This window comes from Ahaetulla prasina, chromosome 2 (genome assembly GCF_028640845.1).
Source record: "Ahaetulla prasina isolate Xishuangbanna chromosome 2, ASM2864084v1, whole genome shotgun sequence".
NCBI classification, from domain to species: Eukaryota; Metazoa; Chordata; class Lepidosauria; order Squamata; family Colubridae; genus Ahaetulla; species Ahaetulla prasina.
The window spans coordinates 254032153-254051556 of NC_080540.1; the positions used below are offsets into that span (position 1 = coordinate 254032153).

The 19404-nt window shown below is 37.9% G+C and overlaps 1 protein-coding gene and 1 long non-coding RNA gene across 3 annotated transcripts in view; one reads left to right on the forward strand and one right to left on the reverse strand.

Moving 5' to 3' along the window:
* Positions 1-14809: 14809 nt before the first annotated feature.
* LOC131191299 (uncharacterized) lies at positions 14810-18194 on the reverse strand. Its single transcript, XR_009153461.1, has 3 exons — positions 18065-18194; positions 17362-17585; positions 14810-17202 (listed from the first exon to the last, which is right to left on the reverse strand). It is a non-coding gene; the product is annotated as an uncharacterized LOC131191299 (long non-coding RNA).
* EFNA5 (ephrin A5) overlaps positions 17646-19404 on the forward strand; it is a 237005-nt gene continuing 235246 nt past the window's right edge. Inside the window, exon 1 of one of the 2 annotated variants that reach the window (XM_058169317.1) lies at positions 17646-19219. In XM_058169317.1, coding sequence (XP_058025300.1) covers positions 19095-19219 — 125 coding nt within the window. In that variant the 5' untranslated portion in view covers positions 17646-19094. The remainder of the gene's footprint in view (positions 19220-19404) is intronic. The other variant, XM_058169316.1, reaches the window with a different exon arrangement.

Here is a 19404-nt window from a genome sequence, read left to right on the forward strand (position 1 = left end):
GGGGTCTCCAACCTTGGTCCCTTTAAGACTTGTGAACTTCAACTCCCAGAGTTCCTCAGTCAGCTTTGCTGGCTGAGAGACTCTGGGAGTTGAAGTCCACAAATCTTAAAGGGACCAAGGTTGGAGACCCCTGGGCTAGACAGTGGACAGATCATCCTGGATAAAATATTTCAATGTGGTTGCTAAGAGTCAACATTGACTCGATGGCACATAAATAAACCACATATCCAACTATCCCCTTGCTTAGAAAACTTTCATCCATAGCTTCCTTTTCTTGATTTCCTCAAGGACATATCCTATTACTAGTAATTTCCATCTAGAATTAATTTTGCTACTACTCCCTGAAGTACTCCCTGGAAGATGCAGTGGCAATATTTACTATCTCCTTGTTTCTCCTGTTCCATTGCTCCTCTTCATTAGAAGTTCTTTTTCTTCCTGCTGACTACCCATGACAATATGGTGTATCATCAAATTGTCCTACAAATACCAACTACAATTCCCAGAACCTCCATCAGTGTGCTGAGAATTAAGTACCTCTGCAGCAACATAGGCGGTATCTTTAGCTCTTTCACGTTTTTAAGTTTACAGCCTTGCCTTATTTTTCTCTAACAATATTACAACCTTTCTTGTTGGTTTCAACATTCTTGCTGACAATTTCAGACCAAGCTGACTGGCTCTATCAGTCAGGCTGATGGACTCTTTTTTAATCTCTAAGAACTACGCTGTTATTAGCCTTCTCTAGATAGATTTTTTTCTGCGTTTAGCAACATTTTGTAAATTTCAGCACTGCTCATTCTCTGTCTTTGGCCTCCTCTACTTTCATGATTTGTGATGAATTGTTGCTGGCTCAGAAATATTCTAGCCTTCTGTTTATTCCCATTCTCTGCACCTTCTTATTGTCAGTTCTTCTCTGTTTCTCTCTTCTCTTTTTCTGCCTGTTGTCTCTGGGTTTAGTTTTGTTGTTTTTGGTCACTTTCCGGGTCAGGCAAAGTTATTGTCCAGCTGTCCCAAAGGTGCTTTTTTCAACAGGCAACTGGACTTTCTGGTTTTTCTCTGAAGACATTTCACTTCTCATCCAAGAAGCTTCTTCAGCTCTGACTGGATGGTGGGGAATGGAAGGATTTATACTCCTTTAAGACAACTGGACATTTGCATTGTTTTAGTGGGTCATTAAGGCCACATGGAGGTTTATCTGTGTCATCAAGGTGTACCTCCAGATGACCTTAACAACCTGCTAAAAGAATGCAGATGACCAGCTGTCTGCAAGGAGTATAAATCCTTCCATTCCCCACCATCCAGTTAGAGCTGAAGAAGCTTCTTGGATGAGAAGTGAAATGTCTTCAGAGAAAAATCAGAAAGTCCAGTTGCCTCTTGAAAAAAAAAAAGCACCTTTGGGACACCATGACCTGGATGACTGATAATCTCCATAGACATATTACCCAGCTGAAATTAAATACATGATATCACATCCATCTACTATTATGTTAGCCTTTTACATAACTTCTGGTTGCACAAATTAAATTTATTTTGTAATATATTGAGATAGAGATCTTTCTTTTCTTTATAATAATCTGTAAAGCACCAAGCATATTGATATGCAGTTATTGCCATAATTAATATCTTTGATTCTTGGCTCAGCTTCTTATTCACTGACATTATTTCCTTCCTGCACTTGAAAGCCATTTACTATATGCCTACAACATCACTGCCAAGGACATTTCTATATAAATAGATGATATATAAAGTTAACCAGGATACAGTAGTCCAGTATAATAAAACAAACCTGTTATGAATAATGTAATGTTATTTTTGATAGGATCAATTATAGTGATTTTTCTCAATATATCTACTGTTGCGAATTCCAGTTTTTCCCCTCAAGAAAAAAAGCAAACTTGGAAAGGTTCAGTTGATTTTAGATAAAGCAAAGAGAAATAAAAACATAATGCAAAATAAGGGAGGTATTTGTATTGTTTAGAATCAGAAATTAATTGTTGTCTTCTAAATATCATGACATTCACCTAGAAGATTAAATTCAAGATTATCTGCAGCAATGACCAAACAATACACAGTTTGTGTTAAGAAAGAATTGGGGCAAACAAGTACAAATTAAATCTACGGTATCTTTTGGAGTACGTATTTGTTAAACTTAAAGTTTAAATAGAGAGCCAGTTTGGTCTAATGGTAAAGGCACCCACTAGAAACCAGGAAATTATGAGTTTTAGTCCTGCTTTATGAACTAAAAACTAATTGGGTGACTTCTGGCCAGTCATTCTCTCTTAACTCAACCCATCTCACAAGATGGTTGTTGTGGGAAAAATAAAAAGTGGAAGGAGTATTAGGTGTGTTCACTATCTTAAGTTATTTATAAAAATAATAAATACATGCATAAATAAATATATAACAATTCTAACACAATTTTCCTCTGGAAGAAAAATAATATCATATTTTTTGTTCTATGTTGAGTAAAGAAATTATTTAAATGGTAAAAAACATAGTTTTATTTTAGGCACCCACATCTAAAGGAAATGAAATTATATAACAACCCAATGGCCATGATGTTCAAAGAAAGAGAAAAAAACAACAACAACAGCATCAACTATAAACAGCCTTGTTTAAAGCAATGCAATGGTCACCAAATTCCCACTTAATGAGATTTTCAATTTCTTTCTCTAATCTCATACAAAAATTCTGTTTATTTCGGAGTTCTGATCAAAGACAGTTGTTGTTCTATGAACAACAAAGGGTTTCCACAGTAAATTCTTTTCAAGAATGCAGAATAAAATTGTGGCAGACGACTATACTGAATAACAGTACAAATTTTAACTTGTGTACCAGTTATGTCCACTCCTGGTGGACTCCTTCAAATAGGGATTTGAATACCATCATTCTTCAGTCAAATTATAGGATACTACAAATGTTGCCACAGAAGATAATTTAAATTGCGTAAACATGCAGCTTTTAAAATTATAGATATCCAAGAAATTGTACAAGTGAATCCTGCATGATGTGATTTCAGATTCAGACAGCTGTGTTTGCTCCCCAGCACAATTTAATCCAACTTCTTTAATTTAAAAGAATGAATCCTATTTGTTGCAACTTATATAACTTATAACTTCTCTGTATCGATAGATTTCAGAATACATACAATGCATACAATTAAAGAATACATATATTCAATACATACAATTAAAAACACATATGCCCATACGTTCAAGTGCAATCACTAGAATCCAGAAGTTAAATATCAATGCTCAGCTGCAGTATAGAAAGATGGACTGAATGACTTGGGAATTTTTTTTTCATTATTATAATTTTATATTATTATAAGTACTGTTCCCCAGTATACAATACAGAGGATATTGGTCAATGGTGAAGTATGTGTATACAGAAAGACACTTTTGTTCAATCAATGAAGGCAACAGCTTAGTAGATTTTGGGGCAATAAGATCTTTATGAGATCCAGTTTTGTCCTATGGTTAACATGCTAATCTAGAAACCAGGAGATTGTGAGTTCTAGTTGTGAAAGCTGATTGGGTGGCTTTGGGCCAATCACTCACTCTCAGCCCAACTAACCTTGTAAGCCTGCTTATGTGGGGAAAATAGGAGGAGGAAGGAGTATTAAGTATGTTTGCTGCCTTGAATTACATATAAAGTAATTGAGGCATGATAAAATCTAATAAATAAAGAAATAATAAGATGTTTCTTCTTGTCTGAGATTTACCTGATAGAACAAAATAAAAATCTTCCCAAATGTGATGTAGTTTGATTTGAATTATTTCTCTGTATAAACTTGCCAGATCCTCTTTTCAACATCTGAAAATCATTCATCCCAATATCAAACTTTTAACATTTCATCTTACATGATGTTGTTTTGCTTGGTGTAAATAGTATTTGCACATACTATTGTGCAAAGAGATTTGATTGTGATAGTTCCTTTGTATGTAGTATCGTAAATAATATATTATTAATGGATTGTCTTTCATTAAAGACCTCTGAAACTATATTTATTTTATTTTATTTATTTATTTTGTCACAACATCATATAAAAAGATTTTATAGTATATAAACATATATATGAGTAAATATTGGGAGGTATAAGCATCTATATATATATATAGGAAGAAGAAAAGAAAAACAATAGGACAGGAATGGTAGGCACATTTGTGTGCTTATGCACGCCCCTTATGGTCCTCTTAGGAATGGGGTGAAGTCAATAGTGGAAAGTTTTTGGTTAAAGCTTTTACGATTATGGGAAGAGACCACAGAGTCAGGTAAAGTATTCCAAGCACTGATGATTCTGTATATATAGTAGAGTACAGAGTCAGTAAATTAAAAAAAAAATCTCAGTAATACAAATAACCATAGTCAAAATATTAGGAAAAATCATAATTAGATAACATTTTAAGTCCTGATATTGTGCAGAATTAAAAATGGACTTTTAAGGCATTTTTGTACATGTGGAAATTTCCATTTGCCTTTTAAAATATTGTACTCTTCAAAGTTAATCAAAGAACTAGAAATTGCATACAGCCTTAAATCCCAAAAATATTTTAAGTCCAAAACTGTGGGTTAAAAAACAGAATAAAACATTATTTTAGCTTTTCTTAGCTGTAATTACATGCTATAAGAGGTGTGATGTTACTATGTCAGCACAACTCCGTACCTCTCCTTATATGTGGTTCTTCAGCAATGTTCCCTGTAATCAGTGCAAATGAAAATGAAGATATTATTTACTTTCTGCATGGAGCTAGCATTCAAAGATCTAATCCAGGGGTCTCCAACCTTGGTCCCTTTAAGATTTGTGGACTTCAACTCCCAGAGTTCCTCAGCCAGCTACAAGAGAAAAAACCAGTCTTAAAGGGACCAAGGTTGGAGACCCCTGATCTAATCATAGGATGCTGCATCTGTAACATTTTTTTCCCCAGTTTTTCCTATTGCATGCCATGTTTTCTTTGGCCTCCATAAATACCCCAGGAAAACTATTCTGAGCAATATGTAAACTGCCAAGAATAATTTTGATTGCTGTTGTATAGAAGTATGTTTAATAAAAATTCATAAATTTCTTCAACTTGTGGGAATTTCAATGGAAAATATCTCAATCAATTGTATTATTTCCACTGATGCTTTTTTCTGTAGTCTAGTAGCATACAATCAAATTACATACAATTCAACATATTTTATATTTACTTCAATCTAAGAAGGTTTTGAATAATTTAAAAATTATTCTGTGCTGAATCTTAAATTAGCAATACTATGAATCATATTTACTTAGGAGCGTATGTACTACACTTAATTGTGCTAAACATAAAATTCATAATTATATAATATCTTTATTAGAATCTGAGAAATTTGATGCTGTTTGGTGTTACTTTTGTTTATTGGGCAAAAATGTTAAATGTGAAGTTTGGATATATTTTTTTCCTAATGGGTTGTTGCAATCATGATTTTTCTTTATATCAAAGGTTGCATTACAAATGGATTACCACAATTTTCATCTTCCTTTATAAGTACTTTAGTGAGCAAATTCATACACACATAGTTTATGTACAAAGAAAATCTCACTCTTCTCCTGATATAACCAAAACCCACAATGGCATGTAACATGGGTAAATTGGGATGAAAACATTGTGTCCTGGCAAGCAACATACTCTTGCTTTCTCTTTCCACTCCCCAAATTTAATGAATAGAACTTCTGTCTTAACTGAAGAAGTCAAATGCTGCATTATCTTTTCTACTTTTTCAGTCCTCAAGCTGTCAATGCCATTGTTGTAGTCATCAGGCGCCACTCCCACCCTAGAGGGATACATAGGGTTTTAACTTGTGCCAAGAAATGCCACAGAGGAGACCAAAAACCTAATAACATGGACCAAATATACTTAATGACAGAGAATGTTGACCACTTGAGGGTGAGGATAGGAGATACTGTAGATCAAACAGGAGAATTTTACGTCTTGTGTCTTTCTATTATGTTGTTGCCTATATTACAGAAACAGTATCACTCTGGACAACCCAATGCAGCTAAATGAGAGCAGAATGTGCTGAAAGTGCACAAAATGTCGACAATTATGAAGCATGGAGGCAAAATAAATTCAGATGAAAGGGAGCACGGAATACAATATCTAAGAAATTGGCACCGATCACTGACTGCAACACAATCCGTGTGTTCCAGGTCCTACTTGTATTGTATATTACGGTAGTTCTTAAATTTGGGATAATTACCTTCAAAAGCATAATTTGGGCATTTCCTGGATAATGGAACAATTTATAATTGCTTGTTTGTGAGTCAGGATCCAGTTTGGGAGTGCTGTTGCTGAGATGTTGTGTAAAATGACAGAGTCTTTTGTATTTGTGTGTGTATGTGTGTGTGTGTACATGTGCGCGTAGACATAATAACATTATTTGTGACCAGGAAAAGGGGTTATTGTGCCAAATAGTTTAGGAACCACTGATTTGTTAGAGGGATACTATTGTTTAGTAACCTGGAACTAGTTTTCACTTAAGTTGTAAATTTGTCTTTTGGCTGGTTGATATAAGAAAACAGTTTTTTGCTATCTACCTACCTATTATACTGAAACTTCTTAGCCTGTTTCCTACCCTTTCTAATTTCCTATGTGGATATTGTTATTCATTTTCATAGTAGTTCAGTCATTTACTAAGATCTCCCTTGCATTCTGGATACAGTTCAGATACAATTTGCTAACTGACCTTGGTCTTTAAGAACATTATATGTGTCTGTCTGTGATATATACCGTTTTCTAATTAAGGGTGCTTTACTTAAACATATGAGAAATATATTTACACATCATTTATCTAAACATTTTAAATCCAGTAACTATTTGGCAGTTGTGGACAAGGTGTGGACAAAAAAGACCTTGTTCTATATTTGAGGCTGATGTTGAGTTAGCACATTGGAATATCAAATCATTCAACAAATAGAAAGAGCATTCATTTATCACCAATTACAGCAATTGCTTCCAATACAGTAATTAATTAGATGGACATCGGCCAGTTCTTCATTCATTATATATTTATGAAGCATTAAGTTTCCAGGGATTTCAAATGACTTACAACTGATGCACGTTTTCTATATGTAAAAACAAACAAAAAATAATACTGAGATAAAATTATATTTGTGATGGACTTTCCTTTTTGGCATGGCATGTTGCCTCCGAGTTCTCATCAAGTATTTAACGATTTCTTGTGCAAAAGGGAAACAAAACAACCAGTCTTACATGCAGAAAATTCCCATCAATTTTTAATATAGCATAGCATCGACTTTCTTCTGTATGCAAAGAGGAAAAGCATTGTATATATTGCACCATTTCTCAACTCGGCCAACCCCTAAAAAGCATCAGAGTTAGGTCCTTTGTAGCTTTATACTCCAGGTACTTGTTTTCAAAATTTAGCTCTGTGTTTCCTGTCAAGATTTCTCTTCGACCTATCACACCTAACACTCTTCTACTTCATTCACGAACTGCTTTTTCAGCATCCTTAGAGAAAAAGTGGTTTGAAGGCTATCATAAAATAAATTTCCATGTCTGACTTTTTGACACCTTAAATTATTATTCTCTTTGAAGTGATAATGTTCAATGATGTTAATTATATTTCTCTGCATGCTTTCTGAGTTCTAAATTCTTGGGCTGGATTCCAATGAGCAGACATGAATATATGGGGAAAGAGAACTACCAGAGTTTCATATTCTCTGCTTACAATATAAATCTGCCAACATGTCATCTTAGAGTTGTGTTAGACTACATATCCTATTATCGCCAACCAATATGTTCTTCATATTCATATACACACTCCTTTTCTAGAACACCAGCTTAGTTATATGATAGGAAAATGCAACTAAATATTTTTATATGTGCATGTTCATATAAAAGGCTACAATGTGTACAATACTAACTTTTTTATTATCTATATTGTCTTTATAGAAAAGACAGAAAACAGAATTTAATCAAAGTAAGCCAGAACTGTCCTTTTCTAGTATAATCCTTGAGGATCAGATATTCAACCTATTTATATTTCTATGGATCAATATCAATGATTTGGGGAGTTAATTCACTGAGGATTAGGAATATGTACACTGCTCTATATGACAGAAGTATATGGCTATGTCAATTGCCTGAACTGAAGCATTTATTTAGAGATGGAAGTAGACAAAGTCTCCTTTGTATGCTGCACTAATGAAAGAGATACAGGCAAAATTGAAAATTAAAAATATGCATAAATAATGTATCATTAGCAAACACTAGCATTCAAATATATGTAAAGTCCTGAAATGATTAAATGTGAATCTAAATGGGTGCCACATTTTATTCTGTGGTTTTTTCACGCAAGTCAATGTCATGAGGAATATTTTTGTGAAATATTTTTAACTTAAAAAAAAGATATCTCTGTGAAGTAGGAACATTATTATGCATATAATCCAATTAATTATGGTACACAGATAGAATTGTTTGGCCTCAAGTTCTCAGAAATGCAGAGTCAGAGCAAAATAATTTGGCTGCATGTATGTACATAACAGATGCTTCGGGCTTTGCTTCTTCAAATGTGTTAATATATGAGAAATACACATACTGTAGCTACTTTATTGTTGATGACCTTATTTATGCATTCCTTGAAGTGCTCAGAGCTGTTTATGGCCAAAATCATGTAAATGCAGCTTTTAAAAGCAGTCAGAATCACATATAAATGCTTGGTTTTAAACTTAAATTTAAATACTGTCATTTAAATACCATGAATAATGACAAATTGATTTTACTACCTATTTCATAGAATATGCAATATGGTGATATTAAAAGCAATATAAAATGTGATATCTTGGTTGTCAAAAATACTGTTATGAATTAATCTGCAGTATTGTTGAACCTTGTCACTGAAATATATACAGTGCCTGCAGAAACAAAGTTGAAAAATGAAGAATGGTGAAATGGTTAGTGCATAGTTTGTAAGAAATGGAAACACTTTTGGAGTCTATAATATTGATATATTTTATTTTCATTGGTAGTAAAAGTTTTCCAAGGGAGTCAGTTCATCTTGCCACCCAGTCCTTAAAAGGGACTTAACCATCCACTTCCAGAGAAGAATCAGACATTCTGCTATGCTGCTTTTTATTGTACATGACTACTTTAATGTTGTAATTAGCTGCTATTAGCCATGTTTATAATCCTGTGAGATCTGAGGCAATTTAATTAGGAAAAGGCATGGGCACTATTGTGGCATGCAATGGGCATCTCGTACCAGTGAGCTGACCCTTGCCTTAATTCACTTCATTTGAACAAAAACCCTGCAATCTAAAGGCAGGGTTCTTTCATTACTTAGAGACAAGCCATTGATACGCTTCTTGTTTTAGCTAAGTCTTATTTCTGAACGTAGGATATGATGCAAACAGAACTTTTGTGATTTAATTCCAACATTTGCCTAAGGATTGCCACCTTAAGTCTTGGGTTTTTTTCCACTACTCTTTGTTTCCATGTCTGGTGTTGACTCTACAGGGCTGATCCAAGGTGGTTTTCAACAAATTAGGGCTCCCACCATTAATTAAGAAACACACATCAAATGAATGGATGCATAAATGTGCATTATGGACTACTCCAGTGTGATTTTCTTATGGAATTTTATTTTCAAATAAGATTAAACAAAAAGGCAGCAAAAAGAATGTGCGCAACAATATAACATTGGCAAAGATGGTGTATTAAAAATTTTGGACTGGCATTAGATATGTGATATTAGATGTTAGATGCAGTGTACCCCCATTTTTTACAAGTCCACTAAACATGATAAAAAGACCTTTCATGTTTTTCACAGTTCTAGTAGATTTGAAGCAACCTTATTCATACTAAATGTTTTTTTAGGAGTCATTTGCCAATGGTACATCATTACAAAAATTATCTTTTAAATTTTAATGTAAATTCCAGTGCTTTCAGACACATTTTTCAGTTGTTCCTAGTATATTAGGTCACATTAGTATGCACTCTTTCACTTATTCTTCTTCCAATTCAAATTCCAACAAAAGTATATATACTTCAGTAATTACATGTTCATAGTTTGTATGTAATTCAACTTCAAAATCTGTCTTACACTGTTCAATTCCAAACGTTCCCCTAGTTACCTTAAATCTTTCTCTTAACTTACCACATGAAAACTTTTGAAAGCTGAATATTTTTGCAATTAGAATAGAATAGAATAGAATTTTTATTGGCCAAGTGTGATTGGACACACAAGGAATTTGTCTTGGTGCATATGCTCTCAGTGTACATAAAAGAAAAGATACGTTCATCAAGGTACAACATTTACAACACAATTGATGGTCAATATATCAATATAAATCATAAGGATTGCCAGCTACAAAGTTACAGTCATACAGTCATAAGTGGAAAGAGATTGGTGATGGGAACGATGAGAAGATTAATAGTAGTGCAGATTTAGTAAATAGTTTGACAGTGTTGAGGGAATTATTTGTTTAGCAGAGTGATGGCCTTTGGGAAAAAACTGTTCTTGTGTCTAGCTGTTCTGGTGTGCAGTGCTCTATAGCGTCGTTTTGAGGGTAGGAGTTGAAACAGTTTATATCCTGGATGTGAGGGATCTGTAAATATTTTCACGGCCCTCTTCTTGATTCTTGCAGTATACAGGTCCTCAATGGAAGGCAGATTGGTAGCAATTATTTTTTCTGCAGTTCTAATTATCCTCTGAAGTCTGTGTCTTTCTTGTTGGGTTGCAGAACCGAACCAGGCAGTTATAGAGGTGCAAATGACAGACTCAATAATTCCTCTGTAGAACTGAATCAGCAGCTCCTTGGGCAGTTTGAGCTTACTGAGTTGGCGCAGAAAGAACATTCTTTGTTGTCCTTTTTTGATGATGTTTTTGATGTTAGCTGTCCATTTTAGATCTTGCGATATGATAGAACCTAGAAATTTAAAGGTTTCTACTGTTGATACTGTGTTGTCTAGTATTGTGAGAGATGGAAGTATGGAAGGGTTTCTCCTAAAGTCTACCACCACTTCTACGGTTTTGAGTGTGTTCAGTTCCAGATTGTTTTGGTTGCACCACAAGGTTAGTCGTTCGACCTCTCATCTATATGCGGGTTCGTCATTGTCTCGAATGAGACCAATCACTGTTGTGTCATCTGCGAACTTCAGTAGCTTAACAGATGGATCGTTTGAGATGCAGTCATTGGTATACAGAGAGAAGTGGGGAGAACACACAGCCTTGGGGAGCCCCTGTGCTAATTGTACAAGTATCTGATGTGATCTTGCTTAGCTTCACCTGCTGCTTCCTGTTTGTTAGGAAGCTTGTGATCCACTTACAAGTCTGTTCTGGTACCTGTAGCTGGTTTAGCTTAGTTAGAAGAATGTCTGGAATGATGGTATTTTATGATTTTATCTTATATTCTCCATGCTTTAATATTTCTGTGTTAATTATCTCTTTGCCTGATTCTTTTCTTTATTATGCTTCTTGTGCCGAGATCCACACAGGCACAATTTCGGTTGATATCTATTCCATGTTCTTAATTATGACACTCCCAATATAGTTATTTTTAAAGTCCATATGAACCTTAGCTTTAGCATACCATAAAAATCTATGCCATCCAAATCTCAGGTCATGCTCTTCTAAAATTCTCTTATTTCTCAGCAGTACCTACTTTTTCATCCAAACCAAGTATATGGCTGGAAAATACAGTTTCAAATCAGAAAGTCCTAATGTCCCTCAACCCTTTGCAGTGACCCCTAACCCTTTCCCTTGCTGTACAAAACCAGATATATGTATTCTGGTCATTATTAAAGCATATTACATTCTCAGACAGCCAAGAGCTATAGTAACTTGCAGGGATATCAATACAGGGTATCAGTGGCAGCTGCCACCCTAGTCTTTTCTTATTCCACTGGCAGATGCCTCAATTCCAGCTATTTTTGTTAATAAATATAAAAATTAGCCCTTGTTCCTTAAAGGCAAAGCACTTGAAACACTGAACTGCAGTGAAGAGAATGGTAAGAAGTGGTATTGTGAGTCAACCTTATCTAGTTAGGCTGGCAATAACTACGCTCAATAACCATAAGGCACACTGGTGGGTTTTGTGGATCAGCAGCCTGATTTTATTTAAGCATGCTTCCTCTGTGTATTTGAAAGACAAGGGAGAAGAAAGGCCATTGTAACATATGCACCATACAAATGTCTCTTGGCACCATTGTTCTTTAAGTAAATATGCTAAATAAGATCAGACTATAGCATTCAGTACATTGTTACCCAATTTAATTTTTATCCTATTATTTGATCCTTATTTGCAAAAAAGGAGTTTAATAGGGCTGTCAGGATGATTTTATTTCCTTTTGTAAAGTCATGTCTATTATTTGCATGTTAGATAACATCAGTTTTCTTTTACAGAAAACTTTTATGTGTAATAGGCAATATCTAATGTCAGCTATGTCCTCTATATTGAAGTCATTTTCTCCCGCTTCTGCTAGATCTCCTTCTGATTAAGAATATCACAGCAGTAAAATCAAAATCCTTTTTTATTTATATTACTCTACATGCTTTCATAAAAAAGATAATGCACAAATTTGTAAAAGTTACTAGCATTTTCATTTAGAAGCCTGACTTGTGAATTCTTTTAATTAACTCTCTTTTACAATTTACCAATCATTATGCAGCTCCTGACGGCTGTGCACTCATGTTCTGCAAAGCTCCAGTTATGTTCACGCATCTCAGAAGATGCTTTAGAATCAGCACTGCAGCTGCTACACGTTCTGATGATTGAAACAATGAAGGTACATCTGAAATGTCTCTTTAAAAACATTCGTATGAGGAGACAGACAAGGATCTTTGCTTCTGCTTGGATGTATCCCTCTACGCCCAACAGATGTGCAAACCAATTATATTATAATGATGATATTGTGGGGAACTTCAAATCTATAATTATTCAGCCTCTTTTAAAAACATCCTAGCACACTTATATGACTCTCCCTCCCACTGTATCTCATATTATTGGCTAGGTGAAGTCTGATGCTTTCAATATCTGAAATTACTGAAAAGGAAGACAGTAAACAGAAGCTTGGTATACTGGAGAAATGTGATTAGATGGTGTATGGCTGAATTGCCACTTTTATACCTTTGAAGTTTTTAGCTCCCAACTAGCTGCCCACTAATCTTGGTAAGAGAAATGAAATCGTTCTAGATTTTGAGAAGCCATTTTCCCATGGATATTTTTCCCATTAAGCAAGTAAAATGTAATGTTTTGTCCTTTATTATGCATTAATAAATAGAAAAATTTAATGATGCTATTCATGATTATTCATGTCGCTCTACAATTAATTTTCAAACATTCCCCTCAAGACGTTTTCTGAAAACCCGCTTTAGCAAACACAAAATGTCTTGTGTATTCCGAAAGAATTGAGAATCAGTTCTTGGCCAGAGGGAGTCTTCATCTTTTTTTTTTTTTTAAAAAGACATTCAAGTGTTCAGTGTCAAGCAATCAAAATCTATACCAGAGCAGGCAGCTTTCTAAAAGAGTTTTCTTACTTTAATAAAGTGGCAATAAAGATTGACACATACCTGTTTTTTTTGCCTCCCCATAGCAGCCCAAACACTCTGCAGAAGTCCATGCTGATATTTAGAGGGAACCTGCTCCAGTGCTGGAAATTGTTTTAAGCCAACTTCTGCTTCTTGCAAATCTTAGGGCTGAATGAGGAATTTCTCCTTTTTCCAACCTTTGAGATTTTAAGCCAGCAAGTGGGAAGGCAAAGTCAGTAAAGTTGTTTGCTTTCATCCTATCTTTACAAGATGAAGGCGAATAACTTACTCACTTTGCCTTCTCACTTGACTTTGTTTCCTACTGTGCTGCCTGTTCAATCACAAGGCACAGATAACTATTGTAACCAAGATCCAGTTGCAGTTGCAAGTTGATATTTGAGGATGCAAGAGCTGAGTTGATCCCAGGATTTATGGAAGTCAATCCTTTTTTTTTTTTTTTGGCTGCCACGGGAAATCTTTCTCTTTCTTTATTATCATATAAGGAGAGAGATTATGTGGAGTTATTTAATCAAAAATGGTAAGTCTTTAAGATACTACTTAATTGACTGAAACAAACTAACATGGCTATCTTTCTAAAAATAAATGCCAAAATGAAAGGCTTCTGAGACCATTTGTCAATAGTCAACTGTACAGTATATTTTTGAAACATGTCCTTTTTGTGTTTTGCCAGCTTCCCTTCCGGAAAAATGAATTTTGCATGCACGCAGATGCAAAAGCAGAATAAATATTCTTCGTACAATCCCAATGGTATTAGCCATGTGTTAATAGGCCTAGTTTATTATTGTGTATGTTACCAAAGTCGAAAGGAAGTAGCCCTCTTTCAAGAACACTTCAAGCATTGACTATTTTGGGCTAATTGGTTAGTATCAGGTACCCCTCAACTTTTCTTTCCTCCATTCTGCATCCTTAATTAAAATGGTAAAGGATGGGAATCAATAAGCCCTCTTCAAACAGCATAATAGCTTAAATGTGAATTTTGAGCCCAGTTCAAGAAATGAAAAATAATAGAAGGTAAATGGATCAATGAACTAATTCAGTGCAAGGCATTTTTATGTTCAGTATTTAAAATCTGTCAGAATATATTACTCCATTTTAAAAGAATTGTCTTCTACATTTATTTCTTATTAGCAACTACTATGTCATGTACTCTAGATATAAGGCATGACTTGTAAAATAATCTCTACTTTTTTAGTAGGTCTCTTTTGTTTATTTTTCATTTTAGCTAAGGAAGAAATTCCATGGAAGTACTTGTTGATTGTTACAGAGTGGCAAGGGGAAGCTTTGCAATTATTGTATTATATTTGTTTGTATTCCTCAGTGAAAATTCTTTATTTCAATTTTTTAATGCATGTTCATGTAGACTAAATCACTTCTTAATGTACCTTATGATTCTAATTATAAGCAAAAGTCAAAGGTATTTATTGGCAAAAGTAAGTAGCTCCAATAATTGTTTAATCACATAATGAAAGGTACATAGATTAATAGATAGATTAATAGATAGATAATAGATAAATGAACAAATTTAAGTCAATAAACCCATATGAATTGTTTTGTAGTGGCACTTGCCAGTCTGAAAGCCATGTTACTTTCTTTTGGGGGAAAAAGGATAATGGATCCAAAGTTATTGTGCTACTGCTTCTGTTTATTCTTTAATGTCAACTGCTTGAAAATAGAACTATGACAATTGCATTTTGTTTGTAACCTGTTATCCTGTTAATAATTTATCACTTCACCGGCTTAACTCTATAGTGGCCATCTTAGGCATAGCTACAAGAGAAAAAACTAGCTTCAGCAATATGGAAAACTATAATGCGGAATACTGTAGCATGATTTTCTGTTTCAGTCTGTATCATACAGTCAGCAAATATTATATTTGCTATCTATATTTATTTCTATTATGGTATAATTTGAATCCACCCTTCCATGATATGAAATATATTTTGGTAGATTTGCACATTCTTAAAACCTTTCCTAGTCTTAGATTATCTGAAAGAGTTATTCCATATTTTTAGCAACTCTTAGTGGCCTTTAAAAAAAAATATTGAAGTATATCTTACCTGGTATAGGCAAACTGATTGAAATAAACTCAGTAAAATCCCTTATTAGAAATGCCTCAGGTGTTGTCTTACAATTCACCACTAGAGGGAACATGGGCACTTTGAAACAACTGGAAAGCTTCAAAAAATTATAAGCAAAGAGACAGAGCAGTTAAAAACACAGACTTCCAGGGGAGGGGAGGGGGCGGCAGTTGCTGAAAAACTATTTTGTTACACTTGAAAGAACATTTCTCACAGAATTAAAAGTAATGCTGTTAGAAAGCAGGGAGGAAAATTCCTGCCTAAAATGTATTGAGTCTCTTTCCCCAAGTTGCTAAAAGAATGGACACAAAGCAGGCTGTATTTCTTTAAGAAAATTAATTTTATTTTATTTATAACCGACTGCCCATCTCACTTACAGAGCGATTCTGAATGGCGTACCATTAATTGCACTCCCTTTCTTCCTAATTTATTTTCTTTTATAGTAAAGTTTCACTTATAACTTGTGGAGCAGTGTTTATCCTTAATTATCGGTCTGGGATTTTGGTCTCCACTGGGGTGTTGTTTTTATTTATGTGAATGAGTGATGGGTGGATCCATATAAAAGTACACCACCTTAAAATTGCTTTCTAGAAAAAGGTCACCTGAGCTGGCTCACTAGCGCCAGGCAGCACACAAATCCATCTGCCTGCAGACACAAAGATGTCTGTCCTGGGAACAAAGCTGATGAAATGGGACTTGCTAAGGTCCACAATTTCTCTCTCAGCAGCACATGTTCTGACATTATCTCTTGCATCAAACCATGACATGGCATTAACCTGCTCTGGCATACTTTTTTCTGCCATGTCATCTGAGTTTGCCTTGTCCCCACCCAGGAATAAGACAGAGTTAAAGCACCAATAACAGTAACAAAGTTGGAAGGGGCCTTGGGGATCCTCTGTGATCTTTATAAAATTGAGTATCACCTGCTATTTTGAAAAGAAGTCAGGTAGCTGGCAGAGCAGGGCATAGACAGGCAGGTACTGTAGTTTTCTGCCGACTCAAGGATGGGAGACGGCACTTCAACTCAACAGTGTGTGTGTGGGGTGGAAGGCCTGGAGACCCGCAAATGTAGGTGCAGATCGAGCAAAGAGCACTTTATTTTTTAAACAATCTTATGCAAACCTCCAAGGTTGACCTGCTTTTTGGCAAGGCAACATCGGGAACGGACAGAAGATTCCACGCAAATTGTTTACCAGATAGTTAAGCTCATTTCTACCCCCCACCCCCGTTCCTTTAAAAACAGATCACACTCAAAAGAGCCAGATTAAGCTGGCAATTTCGGGTGAAATTCCACGGATGTCGCCCGGCAGATGATCACTTCCTTCAGCAGCCGGTGCCGCATTCTTTCCTCCCAGGTCTGGGTGAATGGTTTCGCTTGGTTCTCCCTCCACCTCCCTTTCTACGGAGTGGGGGGGAGCGGGAAGAGCCCAGAGCCGGCACCAGGCATCGCTTTGCAATTCTGCCTCGCAGTTCCCCCCGCGGAAACGGTTACCTGCTGCATCAAGAAACCACTTCGTGTAATTCAGTCAGGTTTTCAGAAGGTGGGCGAGTCTGTTTGGTGTTAAGGGCGGGCCATGAGGCGAAGGAGACGCCTCTTTTGATAAGATCGGAGTCCAATCGGGTTGGAGGGAAAGAAAAAGGGGGAAAGCAATCAATAAGCAAACAATCTGGGCTCTGACTGGCTGCTCCGCGCTTCGTCCTCCTCCTCCTCCCACACAAGTAAACTGCATGCAAAAAACCCCACTTGATTTACCAGCAGCGCTTTCGCTCCCAAGCCTGCCGCTTGCTCCGTTTCTGGTCACACGTAGAGACATAAAACGGAGGCTTCCAAACCTGACCCGCATACGCACGTAGGATGTCTGCTACGGTCCCCGCATAGAGCATCTACGCAGCCCGTCTGTTGCCCACAGACAGCCATCCCGCGAGCATCCCCGCTTTTCCTTGGTGACTGCTGACGATTTATACCCGGGGAAGAAACTGGTCGTTGCAAAAAAAAAAAAAAGAAAAGAAAGAAAAAAGAAAGAAAAGGAGAGAAAAAAGTGGGCGTGACTATTTAAAGACCCCCTCCCCTTTCCCTTTCCTTCCTCCTCTTTGGCAGTGTTGACTTCTGCTCCTCCAATCCTGGCTGCTCCTCGCGGTCCCTGCCTGCCAGCCGCTGCATTCGACTTTTCTTTCATTTGCTTGGCGGACCGGGGAGAGAGGCGCTCCCCCGCTTCTTTCCACTCCCGCCGCGGCGATTTCTGAGAGCGGGGAGCAGCTGCCTGCCGGGCAAGCCCCGGAAAGCTTTCTTCCTCTCTCTCTCCCCCCCCCCATCGCCCTGCCTTCCTCGCTCACCCTCTGATGTAGGCGTCTGCGGGGTTTCCTCGACCTCTTCTCCCCCCCCTCCGCCCCCCGTTTTATTTTAATCCCACCGCCGCCTCCCTCTTTCGCAAAGTTGACATTCCAAGGACTCGGACCTCGCTTCGCTCCCGGAGCCACTTGGCGAAGCTTGAAGGAGAGACCGCCTGCTCCCACCTCCCGGGGAGAGGAAAAGCTGCTTCCTCGCCCTCCCAGCGAAAGAAGCCCCGAGAGCTGGAAGACGTCCTTTCTCCCACTTTCCGCTTCTCGTCCTCTCTTTTCCGAGCGCCCCTTTCCAGAAGCGAGTCGGTTGGGATTGCAAACTCCTCTCGATCCTCTCTCCCCTTTCCCCGCCGCCGGTTCTGGATCCGTGGATTCCGGCCGGGTTTTCCTCCATCCGTCAGCCAAAGAAGAGGAACGGAGCATCCCTCCCAGTGCGAGCCAGACGCTTCAACTCCGGCCTCCCGCAGCAGCAGCAGAAGCAGCTCGAGATAAGCGAGGCCGACCGGCCGTCTGCTGCCGCCTCGGAAGCTTTGCCGCAGCAGCTCCTTCTTCTCCCCGGCGGCCTCCTTCTCCGCTCCCTCGGACCCTTCGCGCCAAAAGGCGGAAAAAAGAAAGTCCCAGAGAGGGAGAGCGCGGGGCGGGGGAAGAGCAGCTCTTTGCGAGGGGTGGGGAAGCCAGGACGGCGGAGCCGCCCATACCAGCGCTGGACGGGGGCAGGGCCGGTGCATGTCTCGCCTTAGGCTCCACACAGGACTCGCCGCTGTGAATGAGCGCCTCCCGCCTTCTCCTTCGCCGCCGCCGCCGCCGCCTGCTGTTGCTGCTGCCGCCCGGCTCGTCGCCCAGCTCCCCCTATCGGGCCACTCAGGCTCCCTACTAAGGATCTCTCGTCGGGACCGGCTTTTTTTCGGCGGGGATCTCCTCAAGCCTCCTCGTTTCCCTTGTACTTTTCTCTTTGTGTGTGTCCTGTGACTTTCTGTGGTTCGTCCTTCCTTCCTTCTTTTTCTTTTTTTCTTTCCTCCTCCTCCGCTTCTCTCGGTGTTTTCCTTTGTTCTTGTCCTTGTTGTTTTTTGTTTTTTTTTTGAAAAGACGCACACGCGCTCGCAGCTTCTCTGCCTACCACTTCGCCGTGTCTTGTGGCGGGGAGTGATGCTCCACGTGGAGATGTTGACGCTGGTCTTTCTGCTGCTCCGGACGTGCGTCTTCAGCCAAGATCCCAGCTCCAAAACGGTGGCCGATCGCTATGCCGTCTACTGGAACAGCACCAATCCCAGGTAAGGAAGGAAGACGGCGCACTTTTAGCACCGGCGCAGTCTTGAGGGGTTTGGTGGCACGGCAGCATTGTCGGGGTCCGGTGCTTCTTTCAAAGGAGTGCTTTCGGCCAAACGAGACCTCTCTTTCGGACGCTCCCAACGGCTTTGCCCCCTCAAGTACGCGTAAGTGGGTGTCGACGGGTGGA